Source organism: Balaenoptera musculus, chromosome 5 (assembly GCF_009873245.2).
Source record: "Balaenoptera musculus isolate JJ_BM4_2016_0621 chromosome 5, mBalMus1.pri.v3, whole genome shotgun sequence".
Taxonomy (NCBI): domain Eukaryota; kingdom Metazoa; phylum Chordata; class Mammalia; order Artiodactyla; family Balaenopteridae; genus Balaenoptera; species Balaenoptera musculus.
The window spans coordinates 123,268,282-123,286,592 of NC_045789.1; the positions used below are offsets into that span (position 1 = coordinate 123,268,282).

The 18,311-nt window shown below is 36.7% G+C and overlaps 1 protein-coding gene across 9 annotated transcripts in view; it reads right to left on the reverse strand.

Annotated features, from left to right (window-relative positions):
- The window catches only part of ANKRD50 (ankyrin repeat domain 50), a 44,023-nt gene that overhangs the window by 9,078 nt on the left and 16,634 nt on the right, over positions 1 to 18,311 (reverse strand). For all 9 annotated transcript variants that reach the window (XM_036853076.1, XM_036853078.1, XM_036853080.1 and 6 more), the window contains exon 3: positions 5,706 to 5,935. In XM_036853076.1, the coding sequence (XP_036708971.1) occupies positions 5,706 to 5,935 (230 nt within the window). The remainder of the gene's footprint in view (positions 1 to 5,705; positions 5,936 to 18,311) is intronic.

Sequence of the window (18,311 nt, forward strand, 5' to 3'; positions counted from 1 at the left end):
CTGAGTAAAATACTCTACTCAATTGAATAAAGCAAATGTATATATCACCTACTATATGCCGGGTACTATGTGAGGAGATGAGACTTTCACTTTGTGGTTAGAAGTCAGTGAGGACCAAGGCAGATCCGCATTCTGAAAGACTATTCTAACATCACTAAAGACGAACAGGTGGAGTCAACACTAGAGGCAAAACCTCTTACGGAGGCTGTGATAAAGTCTACATAGGAATCACTAGGACTTCTCTGGTGGCGCAGTGGTTAAGAATCAGCCTGCCAATGCAGGGGACACGGGTTTGAGCCCTGGTCCAGGAAGATCCCACATGCCGTGGAGCAACTAAGCCCGTGCACCACAACTACTGAGCCTGCGCTCTAGAGCCCATGTGCCACAACTACTGAAGCCCGCGCACCTAGAGCCTGTGCTCTGCAACAAGAGAAGCCACCGCAATGAGAAGCCCGCGCACCGCAACAAAGAGTAGCCCCCTCTCACCACAACTAGAGAAAGCCCATGTGCAGCAACGAAGACCCAATGCAGACAAAAAATAAGTAAATAAATAAATTAATTAATTAATTTTTTAAAAAAGGGGTGGTGGTGGTGAGATGAATTGGGAGATTGGGACTGACATATATACACTAATATGTATAAAATAGATAACTAATAAGAGCCTGCTGTATAAAAAAATAATAATAAAATAAAATTCAAAAAACAAAAAAGAATCACTGAAAACCTCAACAACCAAAGCAGTAGCAGCAACAGATAAAAATAAAAGTTGGATCTGGAAATTACTAGTAAGAGCTAGATTACGTAGAGCTTAGTAAGTGTGGAGAAGGAAAGAGAACAGGAGTCAAAGTTGACATTCATTTGTGGTGTGGCCAAAAGCATGGAAAAAGAGACCACTAAAGGACAAGTAACAGGTTTGGAGAGAAAGTTGATAAATTCAGTTTTGTGACACTAATCTTGAATTACTTAGATGAAATGGACAAATTTACTGAAAAACACAACCTAACAAGAATGACACATGAAGAAATAACACATTTGCATACCTCTAAATCTATACAAAATGGAATCTGTAATTATATATATTTACATACATTCAATTGATTGATTAAACATATAACTGATTAGTCTCAACAGAATTAATTTCAAATGATAAATTTTAATTACGAAAAAAGACACTCCTGATCTGAAGAATTTAAAACATGCCTAGAAGTGTATAACATTCTACATTTATCAGTGATATGAGATAACTTGCCTCCAAACCTTTTTTGTGTGTTCATTTGCTTTTGACTTTATAAATTCATTAAAACAATTTAAGCTGGAAAACACCTGGCATGTTGCTAATAAAAAGGATTTTAAAAAATAATAACTACCACCTTACGTTGTACAGTGTTTTAAAGTTTCCGAAGTGATCTTGTAGATAATGATTGGCATGAAAGATCATATTGCCTATTATGAATAAATATCTGTAATTTAAACCTACGTAACTAAGATAGCATGATTGAAACTTGAGGTAATTAAGACAGAATCTAGGCTAACCCTCCACAGTAACAGGTTTGGTTCTTGGTTTGGTTCTGAAAGAAATATAAGAGATCAACATTTATTGAGAGTCAATTATTTTTAAAGCAGCACTTCCAGTACTTATCATACATAACACTTCTTATGTCAAGCCTGTGAGATAAGTTGCACCTGCCAATTCTAATTTGGAATGCATACATCGCAATTCAAAATCCATATATTTCATTAAAACATCAGTAGAAAGCAGAAACATGTAGGACATAATATAAGGAATGCTGAAAAAATTTTTTAATAAGTGAAAAAAATGCTATGTTCATGGACAGAATGAAAGCATATTTTAAATGTCAAACTTTTCCTAAATTTTAACTAAATGTAATAATTTTTTGTTTACATCATTGGTAGTTATAATTTTTAAAAAGCTGTTCAAGTCAATCTAGTGGAATAAAAGTTAAAACACATATTTTAGAATAATATTGATGGCAAAGATGACTGGGAAGTAACTGTACAAGAAAATTAAAAAAAAATTTTTTAATTAATTTATTTATTTATTTTTGGCTGTGTTGGGTCTTTTGTTTCTGTGCGAGGGCTTTCTCTAGTTGTGGCAAGTGGGGGCCACTCTTCATTGCGGTGCGCGGGCCTCTCACTATCGCGGCCTTCTCTTGTTGCGGAGCACAGGCTCCAGACGCACAGGCTCAGTAGTTGTGGCTCATGGGCCTAGTTGCTCCGCGGCATCTGGGCTCTTCCCAGACCAGGGCTCGAACCCGTGCCCCCTGCATTGGCAGGCAGATTCTCAACCACTGCGCCACCAGGGAAGCCCAGAAAATTTAAAATATTAAACCAATGTGACAGTTGCATAAAAATGCCAACAGACAGTTTAGAAGAGCAGACAGATGGTTTAGAAATACATCAATAACACACACACACATATATGCACATATGCCTACACTTAAGGTAAAAGAAGCACTGACAACTAGTGGTACAGGGAGTTAATAAACAGTGCTGAGAAGATCTGTGATTTGATAAAGTATCCAGGTTAGAGTCTTATTTCACACCATTCGGTAGAATATATAAGAATAAAAATCACTAAATGTAAAAATAAGAATATACAATAGTAAAGGACAATACATTAGAGTGAATATAATGGACTTCAAAAGAATTACTACAGTTTTAAGAAGCTGAAGAAAATAGTTGCAAAGAATAAAAAAAATATGAAATAAAAGCCCTCTTAATAATCAATAAGAATATCACTAACTTCCTGGAGGAAACCTAGGTAAAGGTGAGAAAGTAATAATTCAAAGGAAAAAAAAGAGACAAATTGATAAATTAAGCATAAGGGAAGGATTCAATAGTAAATAAGAAGTATAAATAAAAATGAGATACTATTTTTCACACACTAAATCTGCAAATATGAAAATATAATTCAATACTGGTGGAAGTTCCGAGAAACCAACACTCTCAGGTAGAAATATGTAACATATATCTTTTGAAAGCAACTTGAAAATATGTATTCATAACTTTAGTAATATTCTTCAATGTTTACTCCCAAATTCCAAACCTATCATCAATGGAGATGTGATCTGATGCTTATTACAGCTCAGCATTTTTAATAATCAACAACATTTGAGAAGAAGGAGTATGGTAAGAGAACAAGACCATATTCAGTTCCTCCTTACTCCTTCTTGGTTCACTGCTTTTTCCACCAAGACATAGTTCAAAGAAACACAAATTCATTTATTTGCTTTGTTCCAAGCTCTGATCTAGATGTTGAGGAGATACAGTGGTGGACAAGACAAGCAACTTTCCTGTTCTTATGGAGGCTGTATCTTAGTGGAGGAGACACCCAAGTAAGAAAACATATGTAAAATGTAAACAGCTTTAAACAGTAATAAGACATAGGAAGAAAAGTGTGTGACTAAGTAGTTGAGGTGGCAAAAATAGAAATCGGATAGAAAAATACAGAGAAGGCTGCAGGAGACTGGTATTTGAGAAGAGATAGAAATGTTAAGACAGTAAGAAGTTCAGGAGAAGGTCATTCCAGTCAGAGGGAACATCAAGCACAAGCCCCTAAAGCAGAAAATGCAGATCTGAAAATAACAAATGTGAACTGACGAAAACATAGAGAAAAAGGGAAATCTCATGTGTTGCTGGCAGGAGCATAAATTATTTCAAGCACACTAGATAGCAATTTGGCAAAATTAACTAAAGCTCAAAATGTACACACTCTATCCTCTAGTAATTCTGTCTAGGTTTGTAATGTAAACCTTTAGCACACGCGCACAAGATGTGTTCGAGTACGTTCATGAAGCATTTTTTGTAATATGAAAAACTGAAATAATTAAATGTCCATGAATAGGATAATGGAAAAACTGGAGATTTATTCATGGGAAGGAATAATATACAGCAGTTAAAACCAATGAACTGGGTTTATAAGTAGTAATAGGAATAGGGCTCAAAAATAATGCTATAAAACAAAAGGATATAGTGATAATAATAATAATAGCAGCAATACACTTATGAAGCACTTATTATGTACTAGGCATTGTTCTAAGTGCTTCACATGTAATTTGTCATTTAGACTCACAAAAACTCTGTGGGGAAAGTAATAGGAATGTGTAATCCTCATTTTATAGATAAGGGCACTGAGGCACAGGTCATATTGGTAAGCTGCATAAGGTCACATAGCCAGTAAATGGGAATAGCTAGGATGGTGTATGCAGTGTTTCATTTATGTGAACTATAAAAATATAATATACAGAATATAAATATGAGTTGAAAGGACAGAAAATAAACTAATAATACTGGTTGTCTCAAATGAAGAAGGGAAAGAAATGGGATGACATAGACCAAAAGGGGCTTTAACTTTATCTGGACCTGACATACTAAGAGCTACATTAAGTATTAGCTGTTATCCTGTTAATCCCCCAACTTTTATCAACTAGATTTTCAATAACAACAGAACAGAATAGTATAATGGAAATCAAATCAAAAGTGCTGTTATTAGTAGCAAGGGAATCTAAAAGAGGGAATAAATCTGGTTAAAGGAAACCATTTTAACAAATTAGTAGGGTTTCACCATTCTGTAAAATGTATAGAACTATTTACAAGTGATATGGCTAATTAACCAATAACTTAATTATCTCTCCAATTACACTATAAATCCTGTGAGTGGTCCTTGTTTTATGCTTTTATTTCCCATAGCACAAAGAAAAAAAGGGCTTTACATAATCTAATAGGAGTAACCACAACTTTATTGTGGTAGTAAAAAGAGAAGAAAAAGTAGAGTCGGGAAACAAGAAAAGTAAAGGAAAAAAACCTGATCAGGTACTTTTATACATTGTATAGATTGTTTTCTCACACATCAGAAAAGGGTTAAAAAATGGATCTACTTCAAGAGGTATCCTAAATGGCTGTTGACTCTGTCTCTCCTCTTAAACCAGGAAAAACGTCTTAGAGAAACTGCCACTGATTTTTAAATAGGCATATTCACTACTCTCAGTCTAGTTAGAAGAAATATCATAAGCTGATCAGGACACATCAGCATAAAAAATGCAGCCCTACAGATATAAAGCAGCTAATATGGCATGAAATACTCGTAACCTTTACTAAAGATGTTAGATAAAGAATCTTGAAAAAAACAAAAGGTACTATTAAATGATCTTAAAATATTCTATGGCTTGTTTTTAATACAACCTTTAAAAAGTACAGTTGAAAACAGCTGATAGAACAGATAGAACAGCTGACAGAATAGCAGAAGCAATGACCAGATTTTCAACTGAGTACTCTCCTCTAAGAAAGAAACACATGTATTTTTTTTTTAAATCCTAATGTGATTTTTTTTTTGTTTTTTTAATTAATTAATTAATTTATTTATGGCTGTGTTGGGTCTTCGTTTCTGTGCGAGGGCTTTCTCTAGTTGTGGCAAGCGGGGGCCACTCTTCACCGCGGTGCGCGGGCCTCTCACTATCGCGGCCCCTCTTGTTGTGGAGCACAGGCTCCAGACGCGCAGGCTCAGCAATTGTGGCTCACGGGCCTAGTTGCTCCGCGGCATGTGGGATCCTCCCAGACCAGGGCTCGAACTCGTGTCCCCTGCATCGGCAGGCGGATTCTCAACCACTGCGCCCCCAGGGAAGCCCCACATGTATTATTTAGTTCATCAATGAAAAACATTTGAAGACGGCAGGAATTACGCTTACCGGTAAACATTTTAGTAACAGCTTTGCTCTGTTTTCGGGCAGAACAGAGAAGTAATAGCCATGGTGGAAAGAACTCGTGGTGACCAGCTAAAAGCTCTGCCACAGTCCCAGATAAGCTGGTAGATGTCTGTTCACCTTCGGTAACATTACACCCTTCATCCACAGAATCCACAAGCAGATAGAGGCTTTGCTGGGGAGGCTTCATTCCCAAAAGAGGGAGCAGGACACACCTGTAAAACACATCCATATGAGCATTTTGAATGTTATTGGCTATGATATTAAGGTTTATTATCCAAACACTAGAATTACAGGTTATAAATATTGTTTTAAGAAAAAAATTAATGTTTTAGAATAAAACTATTGTACAAGTTTCAATTCCTTACTTTAATGAGAATACTGTTCCTAAATAGTTCACATTTCCAATAACATTTTCCACAATAAAGTGTGTGTGTGTGTATTATTGATTCAGTATTCTTAAGAAGGGCAGTAGGAACCTGAAACAAGATTTCACTATTCCTTTCCTGAAATTTTTATCAATAATAAAAGCTTGAATTGTTTATAACGAAGCTAAAATGTATTGAAAGGAAAAAGAAACTGGGGATCACTTCAGTAATAGAAAAGATATCAAGAGTTCTCTAGAATTTAGAAGATTTTATCATCATGTCTCTCACAAAATGACTGCACTTCATCTAGTTTGTCATAAACAAGTTGTATTTTAAAAGACTTTTCAAAGATAAACTACAGTCTAGATTCCATTTGATGTATGTTCAAATTTCAATGTAAAGAATAAATTATTAGGTTTAATCCCACTGCAGAACACATTTCCTACTCAGATAATTTATACTGAAGTTGAATGCAACTTTTTCATAACTGAAACAATACTCATTCATTTTCAACAAATATTTACATGAGCATTCCATGTGCTGAATGAGGTACCGAAAGACACAACGGTGAAGAGGACAGAATCCATCTAATTATGAACACCAGAAATGTACAGATAATCCTTTCTACAACTCTCTTCTTAATCTTTCAATCCTGATAGCAACCAAGATCCAATGTATCACTAAGTCCTGTCAATACTTCTTTATAAAAGTCTTCAAACCCACCCTGGTCTGTATCATCACCCTACTCCAAACTGCTGTCGTCTCGTTCACCCAGGAACCACACTAATCTACATGCCTCCAGCCACTCCCTCCAGAGCTCCTACTGCAGCAGATCAAACTTTGCACAATGTTCCTCCAGCCATACTAGCTTTTTCCATGACTTTTACTAGATACAATTACACAAGGGCCTTTTGGTTTGCAGTCTCCTCTGCCTGGTCTGTGCTTCCCTTCTCTCTTCATGTGATTAACTCCTCCTTGGTCTTCAATGGTAAGCTTGAGAGTCACTTTCTCAAAACCGAGACCCTATAATGTGCTTTCACAACATCAAGTATTTCTCTTTCACAGCATTATCAAGTTTGTAATGTTAAACTTACTTAATGTCATTAATTCTTATTTCTCTCTTTAGAAATTAAGCATCAAAAGAACAGGGACTATGTCAGTCTTGCTCATGAGTATAACCCCAGAACCTAGGATAGTGTTGTACCCATAGGAGATCCCATAGGAAGTAAAGACTTCACACTGTTGTAGCCTAGAATGGAAAAACAAATAACTTCAATGTAGGCTGCTCAGTGCTACCAAAAAAAGCAGAAACAAAAATTACTAACACAGTGGATAAGAAATGATCAACTCAAGGGAAGTAGATAAGAAAGGCAGAAAATGTCAGGGAAACGTTCAAACATTAGGTGCTCAGGATGAACTAAGTTTTGAAGGATCAATTAAAATTCTCCAGGAATAGTAATAAATTTGCAATAAATTTTACAATAAAGGGAAGGCAGGGCCATCCTGGCAGAAGGAATGTTATAAATTTAGGAAAATTTACTTTATTGTACCTTATGTATATAGTTCCTCTACTATGAGAACAAAGAAGATTGACGAAAAACCAGTGCTATATATTTACCTACATATATAGTACATATATACATATACAGTATATATATATTTCTATATATAGTACATATAAAGTATACTATCATAATATACTATAGTAATATCCTATAATCAGTGCCACTTGAGAGAGACCATAACCTTAACCACTTTTTTTTTTAATTTTATTAATTTTATTTATTTATTTATTTTTGGCTGCGTTGGGTCTCCGTTGCTATGCACGGGCTTTCTCTAGTTGCGGCAAGTGGGGGCTACTCTTCGTTGCAGTGTGCAGGCTTCTCATTTCAGTGGCTTCTCTTGTTGCAAAGCACAGGCTCTAGGTGTGCAGGCTTCAGTAGTTGCAGCACGTGGGCTCAGTAGTTGTGGCGCACAGGCTTAGTTGCTCCACGGCATGTGGGATCTTCCCGGACCAGGGCTCGAACCCATGTCCCCAACATTGGCAGGTGGATTCTTAACCACTGCGCCACCAGGGAAGCCCTCACCTAACCTATTTTTGATCAGGATAGGGTAGGGGGAGAGGTCAGCAAAGTTAGGAGAGGAGCTTAGTCAGGAGAAAGTTCTAGAGTAAGGCAACAGACACAGGAAAAAAAAATCTAATTAAGGCAATAGGACATGGACAGGCTGGGGGAAGAGAAAGACCAGTGAACAACATACCGAAGAAAATTACTGAAAGAGTAAATGCTGGGCCTTACAAACTTTATTTTGAAATGTGAACTCTGACCTAAGGGTATTAAGGAGCCAGTGAAGTACTTTAAGCACGGAACTGATATGTTTATATCTGTGTTTAGAACGATAACTGACTACAGTTGAAGGAAAGCCTGAAACAGAGTAAGTCTAGAAGGAAAGAGTGCGATAGGAGGCCACTGCTCAGAATTTAAGGGGAAAAAAAAGAAAAAACAATCTCCATCCTGAACTACTGTTACCAAGGCCATCACTGCTAACTTTAATTCAGTGCTGTACTGCATTTAAGTACTTCACATTTGCATCAACTCACTTGATTCTCACATTAAGTCTTTAAGATGGGTACTACTGTAATACCCATTTCCAGATGAGGAAAACAAGGCACACGAGGAGAAGTCACTTATCCAAAGCTCAAGGAAGGGACTGAAGTTCAGGGTCTGGCTCTAGAACCTACACAAGGGTAGACCATTCAGCCTGGTTTGCCGAGGACTTTACCAGTTTTAAGCACCAAGTGCTGAGAACCAGCCATTCCTCCTCCCTGTCCATGCTCCCCACGCCCCACTCCTGGGCAAACCAGGATGGTCAGTCACCCCCTAATCTACACTCTTATCCACGACGGTCTACTGTCTATCTAAAACCAATGTTATAAATAAGGTAGTAAGCAGCAGGGTCAGAATGAAGTGGACAGATCTTAGGGAAATTTGGTGGGTGAAATTGATAGGATTTGATGATTATTTCCATTCTTTTGCTTACTCCAGGTTGTGTGTTCTTTTCCTAGTTCCGTATAATACAAACTGAAATCATTGTTTCATACTTCTAATATAATCCTTTAATGTCATGAATTTCCCTCAAGTATTCTCACTATCATCCAATTCAAAATAATTTCCCTTTGATTTCTTCTTTGAAACAGGTTACTGAGAAGTGAGTGGTATAGTTTTTAAATATTTGGGGACCTCCCAGGTATTTTATGTTCCTGTGTTACCATTATTTAAATTCAATTGTGATCAGATAACATACTTTGTATAACTTGCACACCTTTAAACTTATTAAGCGTTGTTCTATGGTCCAGAATGTCTAACTTAGTAAACGTGTGAGCATTTGAAAAGACTGTGTGTGCTATTGTTGGATGGACTATTCTATAAATGTCAATTAGGTCAAGTGGTGATAGTGTTGTTCAATTGTTCTATATACAATTGACCCTTGAGCAACTTGGGGGTTAGGGGCACCGAGCCCCTGTGCAGTTAAAAATCAGCATACTGCTTGGAGAGGGTGTGGAGAAAAGGGAACCCTCTTGCACTGTTGGTGGGAATGTAAATTGATACAGCCACTGTGGAGAACAGTATGGAGGTTCCTTAAAAAACTAAAAATAGAATTAACATACGATCCAGCAATCCCACTACTGGGCATATACCCAGAGAAAACCATAATTCAAAAAGACACATGCACCCCAATGTTCATTGCAGCACTATTTACAATAGCCAGGACATGGAAGCAACCTAAATGCCCATCAACAGACGAATGGATAAAGAAGATGTGGTACATATATACAATGGAATATTACTCAGCCATAAAAAGGAATGAAATTGGGTCATTTGCAGAGACGTGGATGGATCTAGAGACTGTCGTACAGAGTGAAGTAAGAAAGAGAAGAACAAATATCGTATATTAACGCATATATGTGGAACCTAGAAAAATGGTACAGATGAATTGGTTTGCAGGGCAGAAATAGAGACACAGATGTAGAGAACAAACATATGGACACCAAGGGGGGAAAGTGGCGGGGAGTGAGGGTGGTGGTGTGATGAACTGGACGATTGGGATTGATATATATACACTAATATGTATAAAATGGATAACTAATAAGAACCTGCTGTATAAAAAAATATATAATAAAATTAAAAACAAAAAATCAGCATACTGCTATCTCTGCCTCAAAAACAAAGGAACCCAAGGGCAGTAAGCTAAAACAGTCAGGTATATATTTTTTCATTTTTTAAAAATTAAGCTATATGTCTCTTTATATGTATTTGTCTTAGGCAACATATAATTAGATCTTGCATTTTTATCTAATCAGACAAACTGCCATTTATATTAGGGTATTTACCATTTACATTTAATGTGATTATTCATATGATTCAGTTTAAATTTACTATATTCTTATACATACCATTTTAAAATATACAAGTGTATCTGTAGGATATATTATTAGGATTAGAGTTGCTAGGTTAAGGGGCATATCTGGGTATATCTTCACAGATATTGTCAAAATACCCTCTAGAAATTATATAAATATACCCTCCCAACAGTTGCGTAAGAGTGACTGTTTCCCTAGCCCCTCCATTATAGCAATTAACGTTATTTTCCACAGATATGCAGAAAATGGCATCATTATGCTTTTAATTGACATTTCCTTATCATGAGGTCAATCTTATTTACAAATGTCTAGGAGTTATATTTCTTTTTCTTTAAACTGTGTCTTCATATCCTTTATCCATTTTCCAAAAGATTAATGTTTCTCTTTTTTGGAGAGTATTAAGAAAATGATTTTGTTGCTAATATTTTCCATCATTTGTTACTTTTCTTTTGACTTTTTAAGTGGTTTTTTTTTGAAATGTACAATTTCTCTGTTGTTTTACTTTTATATAACATATCAGTCTTTTTTCTTTTATGAATTCTGAGTTTTATATGTTTCATTTCTGAGGGGACTTCCCTACTCTAAAGGTTTAAAAAAACATTTCCTCATGTTTTCTTCAAAAGCTTTGAAAATTTTATTTTTTAATCACATTAGTTTTGACATAAGATGTGAACTAGGTTTCCAATTTTTTTTCCCCACATGGTTCCACAGTTATCCCCAAACTATTTACTAAATTATCTTTCTCTTATTGACTTGATTTGAAATGTCTCTCTTTTCACAGAGTAAATCCCCATATATATTTTGGCTAAGTTTCATCTCATTCTGTTGTCTCACCATCTCTTTTCCAAGCATTTATATCTCTGCTTCATGCAACTGTTTAAGTCAGGCAATTGCTCATTAATTATGTTTTCATTTAAGACAATATGTTTGGCTACGGTTTTCTTTTTGTTCCATGGCAATATTTTTCTGGTGAGCATTTCTGGTGCTGTTTTTTTTTTTTTTTTTTTTTTTTTTTGGGGTGAGAGGAAGAGTAAAATGTAGAGCTTTATTATGCCTTCAAACTTAAATTGTTATTCACTTAAAATAGACTGTTAAGATTTTTTTTTACTAGATCTTTATTAGAGTATAATTGCTTCACAATACTGTGTTAGTTTCTGATGCACAACAAAGCAAATCAGCCATGTGCATACACATGTCACCATGTCCCCTCCCTCTTGAGTCTCCCTCCCATCCTCCCTATCCCACCCCTCTAGGTCATTGCAAAACACCAAGCCAATTTCCATGTACTACGCTGCTGCTTCCCACCAGCCAACTATTTTACATTCGGTAGTGTATATATGTCGATGCTACTCTCACTTCACCCCAGCTTCGCCCTCCCACCCCACGTCCTTAAGTCCATTCTCTATGTCTACCTCTTTATTCCTGCCCTGCAACTAGGTTCATCAGTACCATTTTTTTTTTAATTCCATATATATGTGTTAGCATATGGTATTTGTTTTTCTCTTTCTGACTTACTTCACTCTGTACGACAGACTCTAGGTTCATCCACCTCATTACAAATAACTCAATTTCATTTCTTTTTATGGCTGAGTAACATTCCATCGTATATATGTGCCTTCTTTATCCATTACCAAAACCAGAAAAAGATATCACAAAAAAAGAAAATTATAGACCAATATCACTGATGAACATAGATGCAAAAATCCTGAACAAAACACTAGCAAACAGAAGCCAACTGCACATTAAAAGGATCATACACCATGATCAAGTGGGATTTATCCCAGGGATGCAAGGATTCTTCAATATACACAAATCAATCAATGTGATACACCATATTAACAAATTAAGGAATAAAAACCATATGATCATCTCAATAGATGCAGAAAAAGCTTTTGACACAATTCAACACCCATTTATGATAAAAACTCTCCAGAAAATGGGCAATAGAGGGAACTACCTCAACATAATAAAGGCCATATATGACAAACCCACAGCAAGCATCATACTCAATGGTGAAAAACCAAAAGCATTTCCACTAAGATCAGGAACAAGACAAGGATGTCCACTCTTGCCACTATTATTCAACATAGTTTTGGAAGTCCTAGTCTGATGCTGTTTTTAGATGCCTTCTCCCTACTGTTTTTGAGATATATTTTTACGTATCTTGTGACAGCTCTTCAGTAAGATAACTTCTTTCTGGATCAGCAATTGCAGGTTACTGTGTCCAGTGTCCAGGCTTCTAAGAATCTCCTTATGACTCAAGAGTTATGGGAATGAACAACTTCTTTGCGCTTCTACTTCTCCCCAACCAATTAAGATGAGAAGCTGTGGGGATGTACACAAGGAGGCCTTTCTCACCACAACCCCCTCGCCATTACCCCCAAATGTCTGACTCTTGCACATAGCTCATGTGGGTGACTCATTCTTCCCAGCCCTCTTTGTTCTTCCTTTCTGCTTAACTGGGTCCAGGGAAACTTCTAGCATAAGTCTATAACCTGTCTCCATGGTTCCAAATGAGGGTCTTTATGCTCTTGATGATGTTCAGCATATACATTTATTTCAAAGAATAAATGTGTCAGTTTTGTCTGCATCTCAGTTTGATATTAACTTCCACATTTAACTTGAGGCTGGGGTTTACAGGTCTCTCATAGTTTCACTTTCTTGCTATTAGACTATTTCCCAGGCCTTAGTCAGTTATGTTAAAACCAGAAGCCAAACTATGGCTTTAAAAATGTTGAGTAATTTTTTCTAGCCTTGACCTCACCTCTAAACTCCAAACTGTCTACTACCATCTCCATGTGGATGTCGTACAGGCATCTCAAATTTAACATGTTTAAAGAAGCATTCTCTCTCAATTTACCCCCCAAATAAGTTCCTCACCACCTGTCTTCCCCATGTCAATTAGTGGTATCCCATCACCCCCCTAGTTTCTTAAGTCAAAATCCTAGGACTAATTCCTGAGTCCTCCCTTTTATTCCAGCCACTGTCCCTCTTTCAGTCCTAACCCCAAGCTTTCCTCCAGTCAGGGCCTATGTACTTGGTACTCCCTCTGCCTAGAAAGCTCCCCCAGGCCGAACTTCTCTTCCTTCAGATTTCAACACAAAGTTTATCCCTGAAGAGGTTTTCCTTGGTCACCGTGTCTTAAATGGCCTTCATCGTCTATTACTGTTCCTCTAACAAGTCATCCTGTTTTCTTTGTAGTGTTGATCCCATCCTCAAAGTAATTTATTGCATTATCTCATGTACTGCATTCACTGTAAGGCTGGGGTTAAGCTCCTCCACTTCCATGCTGCCTCCCCCGGGATGGCGCCCGTCCTGTGCACTGCTAGATTCCCAGCACTCAAAACCATTATTTGCACATCACAAACAGTAAAATTTGCTTCATGAATGAATGGTAATTAATAGGAAAATTGCTACTCTGAAACACTAGATAAAAAATTTTCTAGACTCAGAATTCCCATATTCAGTTCCCTTTCATTTATTCCAACAAAAGCACCATATGGGGATACCTACACCACCAAGTGACACACAGATCCATATCTCTACCAGATTACATTTTATCATTTTATAAATGACAATCCCATCAAAGTATACACACACAAAGCAAGAGTGCTTTAGAAGTCTAAAACAGATTTTCCTGTTTGTGAATATGTATGTATATATTATCTTCAAAATGAGATAATGTAATAGTATTAGATTATCACATTCATACAAAGATAACCACCGTCTTTAAAAACAGCAGTGTGCCACAGGGTTTTACCTTTGTAGATACATGTAATTAAATGTGTTACATTTCTTAGGTACATTATTAAAATTCAGGCAATATATATTACATTCTTAATACTTTTATGAATTTAAAGTCCTTGAGCTAGCTTTCCCCCCATTTTCAATTCTATGTTGAAAATAAGCACCGGCAGCATCATGCTTCTGTAGCTGGCCTTCTGATTTTCAGGCAGAAAGGCAGCTAAAAGACCATTAGGGCAATTCTGAAATGAAATCCATTCTTTTTTTTTTTTTTTTTAATACAGTGAATTTACTTACTGCCTCTTTCTCAAGAGGCTAATTAACTTTTTTTTTTTTTTGAGGGGTGCTCTAGATCAGTACTTTTTTTTTTTTAATTTTATTTATTTATTTATTTATTTATTTATTTATTTATTTATGGCTGTGCTGGGTCTTCGTTTCTGTGTGAGGGCTTTCTCTAGTTGCGGCGAGCGGGGGCCACTCTTCATCGCGGTGCGCGGGCCTCTCACTGTTGCAGCCTCTCTTGTTGCGGAGCACAAGCTCCAGACACGCAGGCTCAGTAGTTGTGGCTCACGGGCCTAGTTGTTCCGCGGCATGTGGGATCTTCCCAGACCAGGGCTCGAACCAGTGTCCCCTGTATTGGCAGGCAGATTCTCAACCACTGCGCCACCAGGGAAGCCCGAGGCTAATTAACTTTTAAAAGCTCCTAGAAGTATTATAAGGAGTATACTATTAGACAGATACTACATGTACAATAGTTTCTTAAGGTTTTCACTGTTGAACATTGAGTTTCATCTCATTCTCTGGCTCACACCCTCAGGTGTAGAGAACTAGTTAAGAGTCTCCCTCCCAGTCTTACAACAAAATAAGCCAGGCAAACTGCAAGTTCAAGACTTTTCATGAACCCATGAGAGTGCTTAGGTCACAGGGCAACCAACTAGCCCAAAATCTAAGGTGACACAGACATCTGCAGGCAGACACAGAACGCAAGCACTTACTTACCTGGGGCAGATGCACCTGGACACTGGAAAACAAACTGAATAAAAAATAGGCAAAAGACCTGAACAGACACCTCACCAAAGAAGCTACAGATGGCAGGTAAGCATATGAAAAGAAGTTCAACATCGTATGTCATTAGGGAATTGCAAATTAAGACAAGCTGCTACATATAAGCTAGAATGGCCAAAATCCAAGCACTGACAACACCAAATACTGGCAAGGATGTGGAGCAACAGGAACTCTCATTCGTTGCTGGTGGGAATGCAAAATGGTATACAGCAAGTTTGGAAGACAGTTTGGCAGTTTCACAGAAAACTACACATACTCTTCCCATACAAAACAGCAGTTGTGTCCCTGGTATTTACCTAAATGAACTGAAAAGGTATGTCCATGAAAACACCTGCACACATGGTGTATATAACAGCTTTATTCAAAACTGCCAAACTTTGGAAGCAACCAAGATGTCCTTCAGTAGGTGAATGTTAATAAACTATGGTACATCCAGACAATGGAAAATCATTCAGCACTAAAAAGAAATGAGCTATCAGGCCATGAAAAGACATGGAGGAATCAAATGTATATTATCCAGTGAAAAAAGCCAATATGAAAAGGCTACATACTGTATGATTCTGATTGTCAAACATTCTTAAGGCAAAACTATGGAAATGGTAAAAGATCAGTGGTTGCCCGAGGTTACGAGGAGGGAGTGATGAATAGGCAGAGCATAGAGGATTTTTAGGGCAGTAAAACTACTGTGTATGATACAATAATAGTGGATACATGTTATTATATATTTCTTAAAACCCATAGGATGTACACCACCAAGAGAGAACACTAATGTCAACTATGGACTTTGGGTGATAATGATGTGTCAGTGCAGGTTCATCAGTTATAACAAATGCACCACTGTGATGCAGGATGTCGATAGTGGAGGAGGCTGTGTGTGTGCAGGGATGGGAATAAATGGAAACTCTCTACACGTTCCCCTTAAGAGCAGTGAACCTAAAAAAATAAAGTCTGTAAATTAAAAAAAATAGTATGGTATTTGCAAAAGACAGACACATGAAAGTCTAGAAACAGACCAGTATAAATACAGGAAGCTAATTTTTCACAAAGTTGCAAAGGGAATTCAATTGAGAAAGTTTTTTCAAACAAACAAAAAAAATTATATGTAATATTACCAGATTACCCACTTTGAATTCTGCAGTCTAAAATCTCACTACTATCTAGTGAAATTTAGCATCAAAATATTATACATTTGAAGTTTACCTAGAAGGGTAATCCTAAATACCTAGCACTTTCCAAAACCATGTGGAAGTACAATGCTGACAAACTGGCCCGTCATTTTATTAATGAAATGATTAAATTCTTTTGAAAGGCTATGCTTTAAAATAAAAGTTAGCATAAAACTAAATCACTAATAATACTTACTTAATATATTTTGTCTTAGGAAAACAAACACAGGTTTTACTTTTCTCTTTTTCTCCCGTTTCATTAAGATATATAATTGACATATTACATTGTATTAAGTTTAAGGTATACAACACATATATGTCCATATTGTAAAATGTTACCACAATAAGCTTAGTTAATATCCATCATCTCACAGTTAATAATTTTTTTCCTTGTGAAGAGAACTTTTAAGATCTAGTCTCCTAGCACCCTTCAAATATACAATACAGTATTGCTAACTATAGTTGCCATGCTGTACATTACACCTCTTATAACTGGAAGTTTGTACCTTTTGACCACCTTTACCTAATGCCCCCACCTCCTAACCCCTGCCTCTGGGAACTGCAAAGCTGATCTCCATTTCAATGAGTTGGGTTTTTTAGATTCCAAACACAAGTGAAATCATACAGCATTTGTCTTTCTATGTCTGACTTATTTCACTCAGCATAATGCCCTCAAGATCCATCCATGTTGCCACAAATGGCAGAATTTCCTTCTTTTACTATGGCTGAATTATGTGTATATATGCGTATCAAAATTTCTTTATCAATTTACCTAAGTCAATGGACACTTAGGTTGTTTCCCTATTTTCTTTTCTTAGGAATGAAATTACCCTCCAGTAAATTAAAGCATGTAAAAATGTGGAACAGGGTATAAGATACCTCAAACCAGTTAGGGATCAAATTTATATACTCAATAAAAAAAACCTAATAAGTACAATTGATAATTAAAATCAGGTCAGGAGCTTGGCCAAAATGTAGGGTAAAATTTCTCTCTAAACTTCGACCAAGATATTGGTGTAACTTCATGCTTTTATGAACTGTTTCCCCTTTGCTAAAATATAGCAGGGAATGATGGAATATAAAAACAAAATGAAATAAGAAAAACATAACTAGAGTCAAAGATAAAATAAACATTTCAAAGTATCAGAAACAGAAAAGAAGCATAATGCTGTGAGTGAACCAAAAACTTCAGCTTGTCAAACAAGTCTGCAATGGCAGCCTGGGGATTAGATGGTGGAAGTAAAAGGGACGAGGTAGTAGTCCTGCCTCTACTAATAGGACTCAGATTCACTGTTTGAAACTAGGGGCTGGAACAGGGGCTCTCCTTATTACTAATGAAAGAAGGAAACAAAAAGCACAGACTACCACCTAGGGCTATGGCTTTTAAGAAGCAGCAGGGAGGGCAAAAAATCAGCCTCCATGGAGACAGGAACTGAACCTAAAATGATCATGGGTCAGTGACTAAATCTACAAAATCACTTGTATCGGCTTGGAGTGCGAGCTTCGTATCTCAATTATTGGCCCTCATCCTAGACTGCACTGAGGGTGGGGAGTGGTGGAAGCAATCGGCAATCAGAGCAAGGAGAGCAGAGGTAGAAGTGGTGAACCAAACAGGAGAGTGAAAAAAAAATTACAAAATTCATAGCGCTCAGAGAGAAAGCAGCAAACTCAACAATCAGAATACGTGTTCATGTCCAAATGAAAGTAACTTATAAAACTGCCAAAGAATGTGAAGAAAATGTAGTTGTGATATTCAGATAAATAAAAGAGGGAATAAAATCCATTTTTTAAGAAAGGAATTATTTAACAAGCAAAGCCACAAATCAAA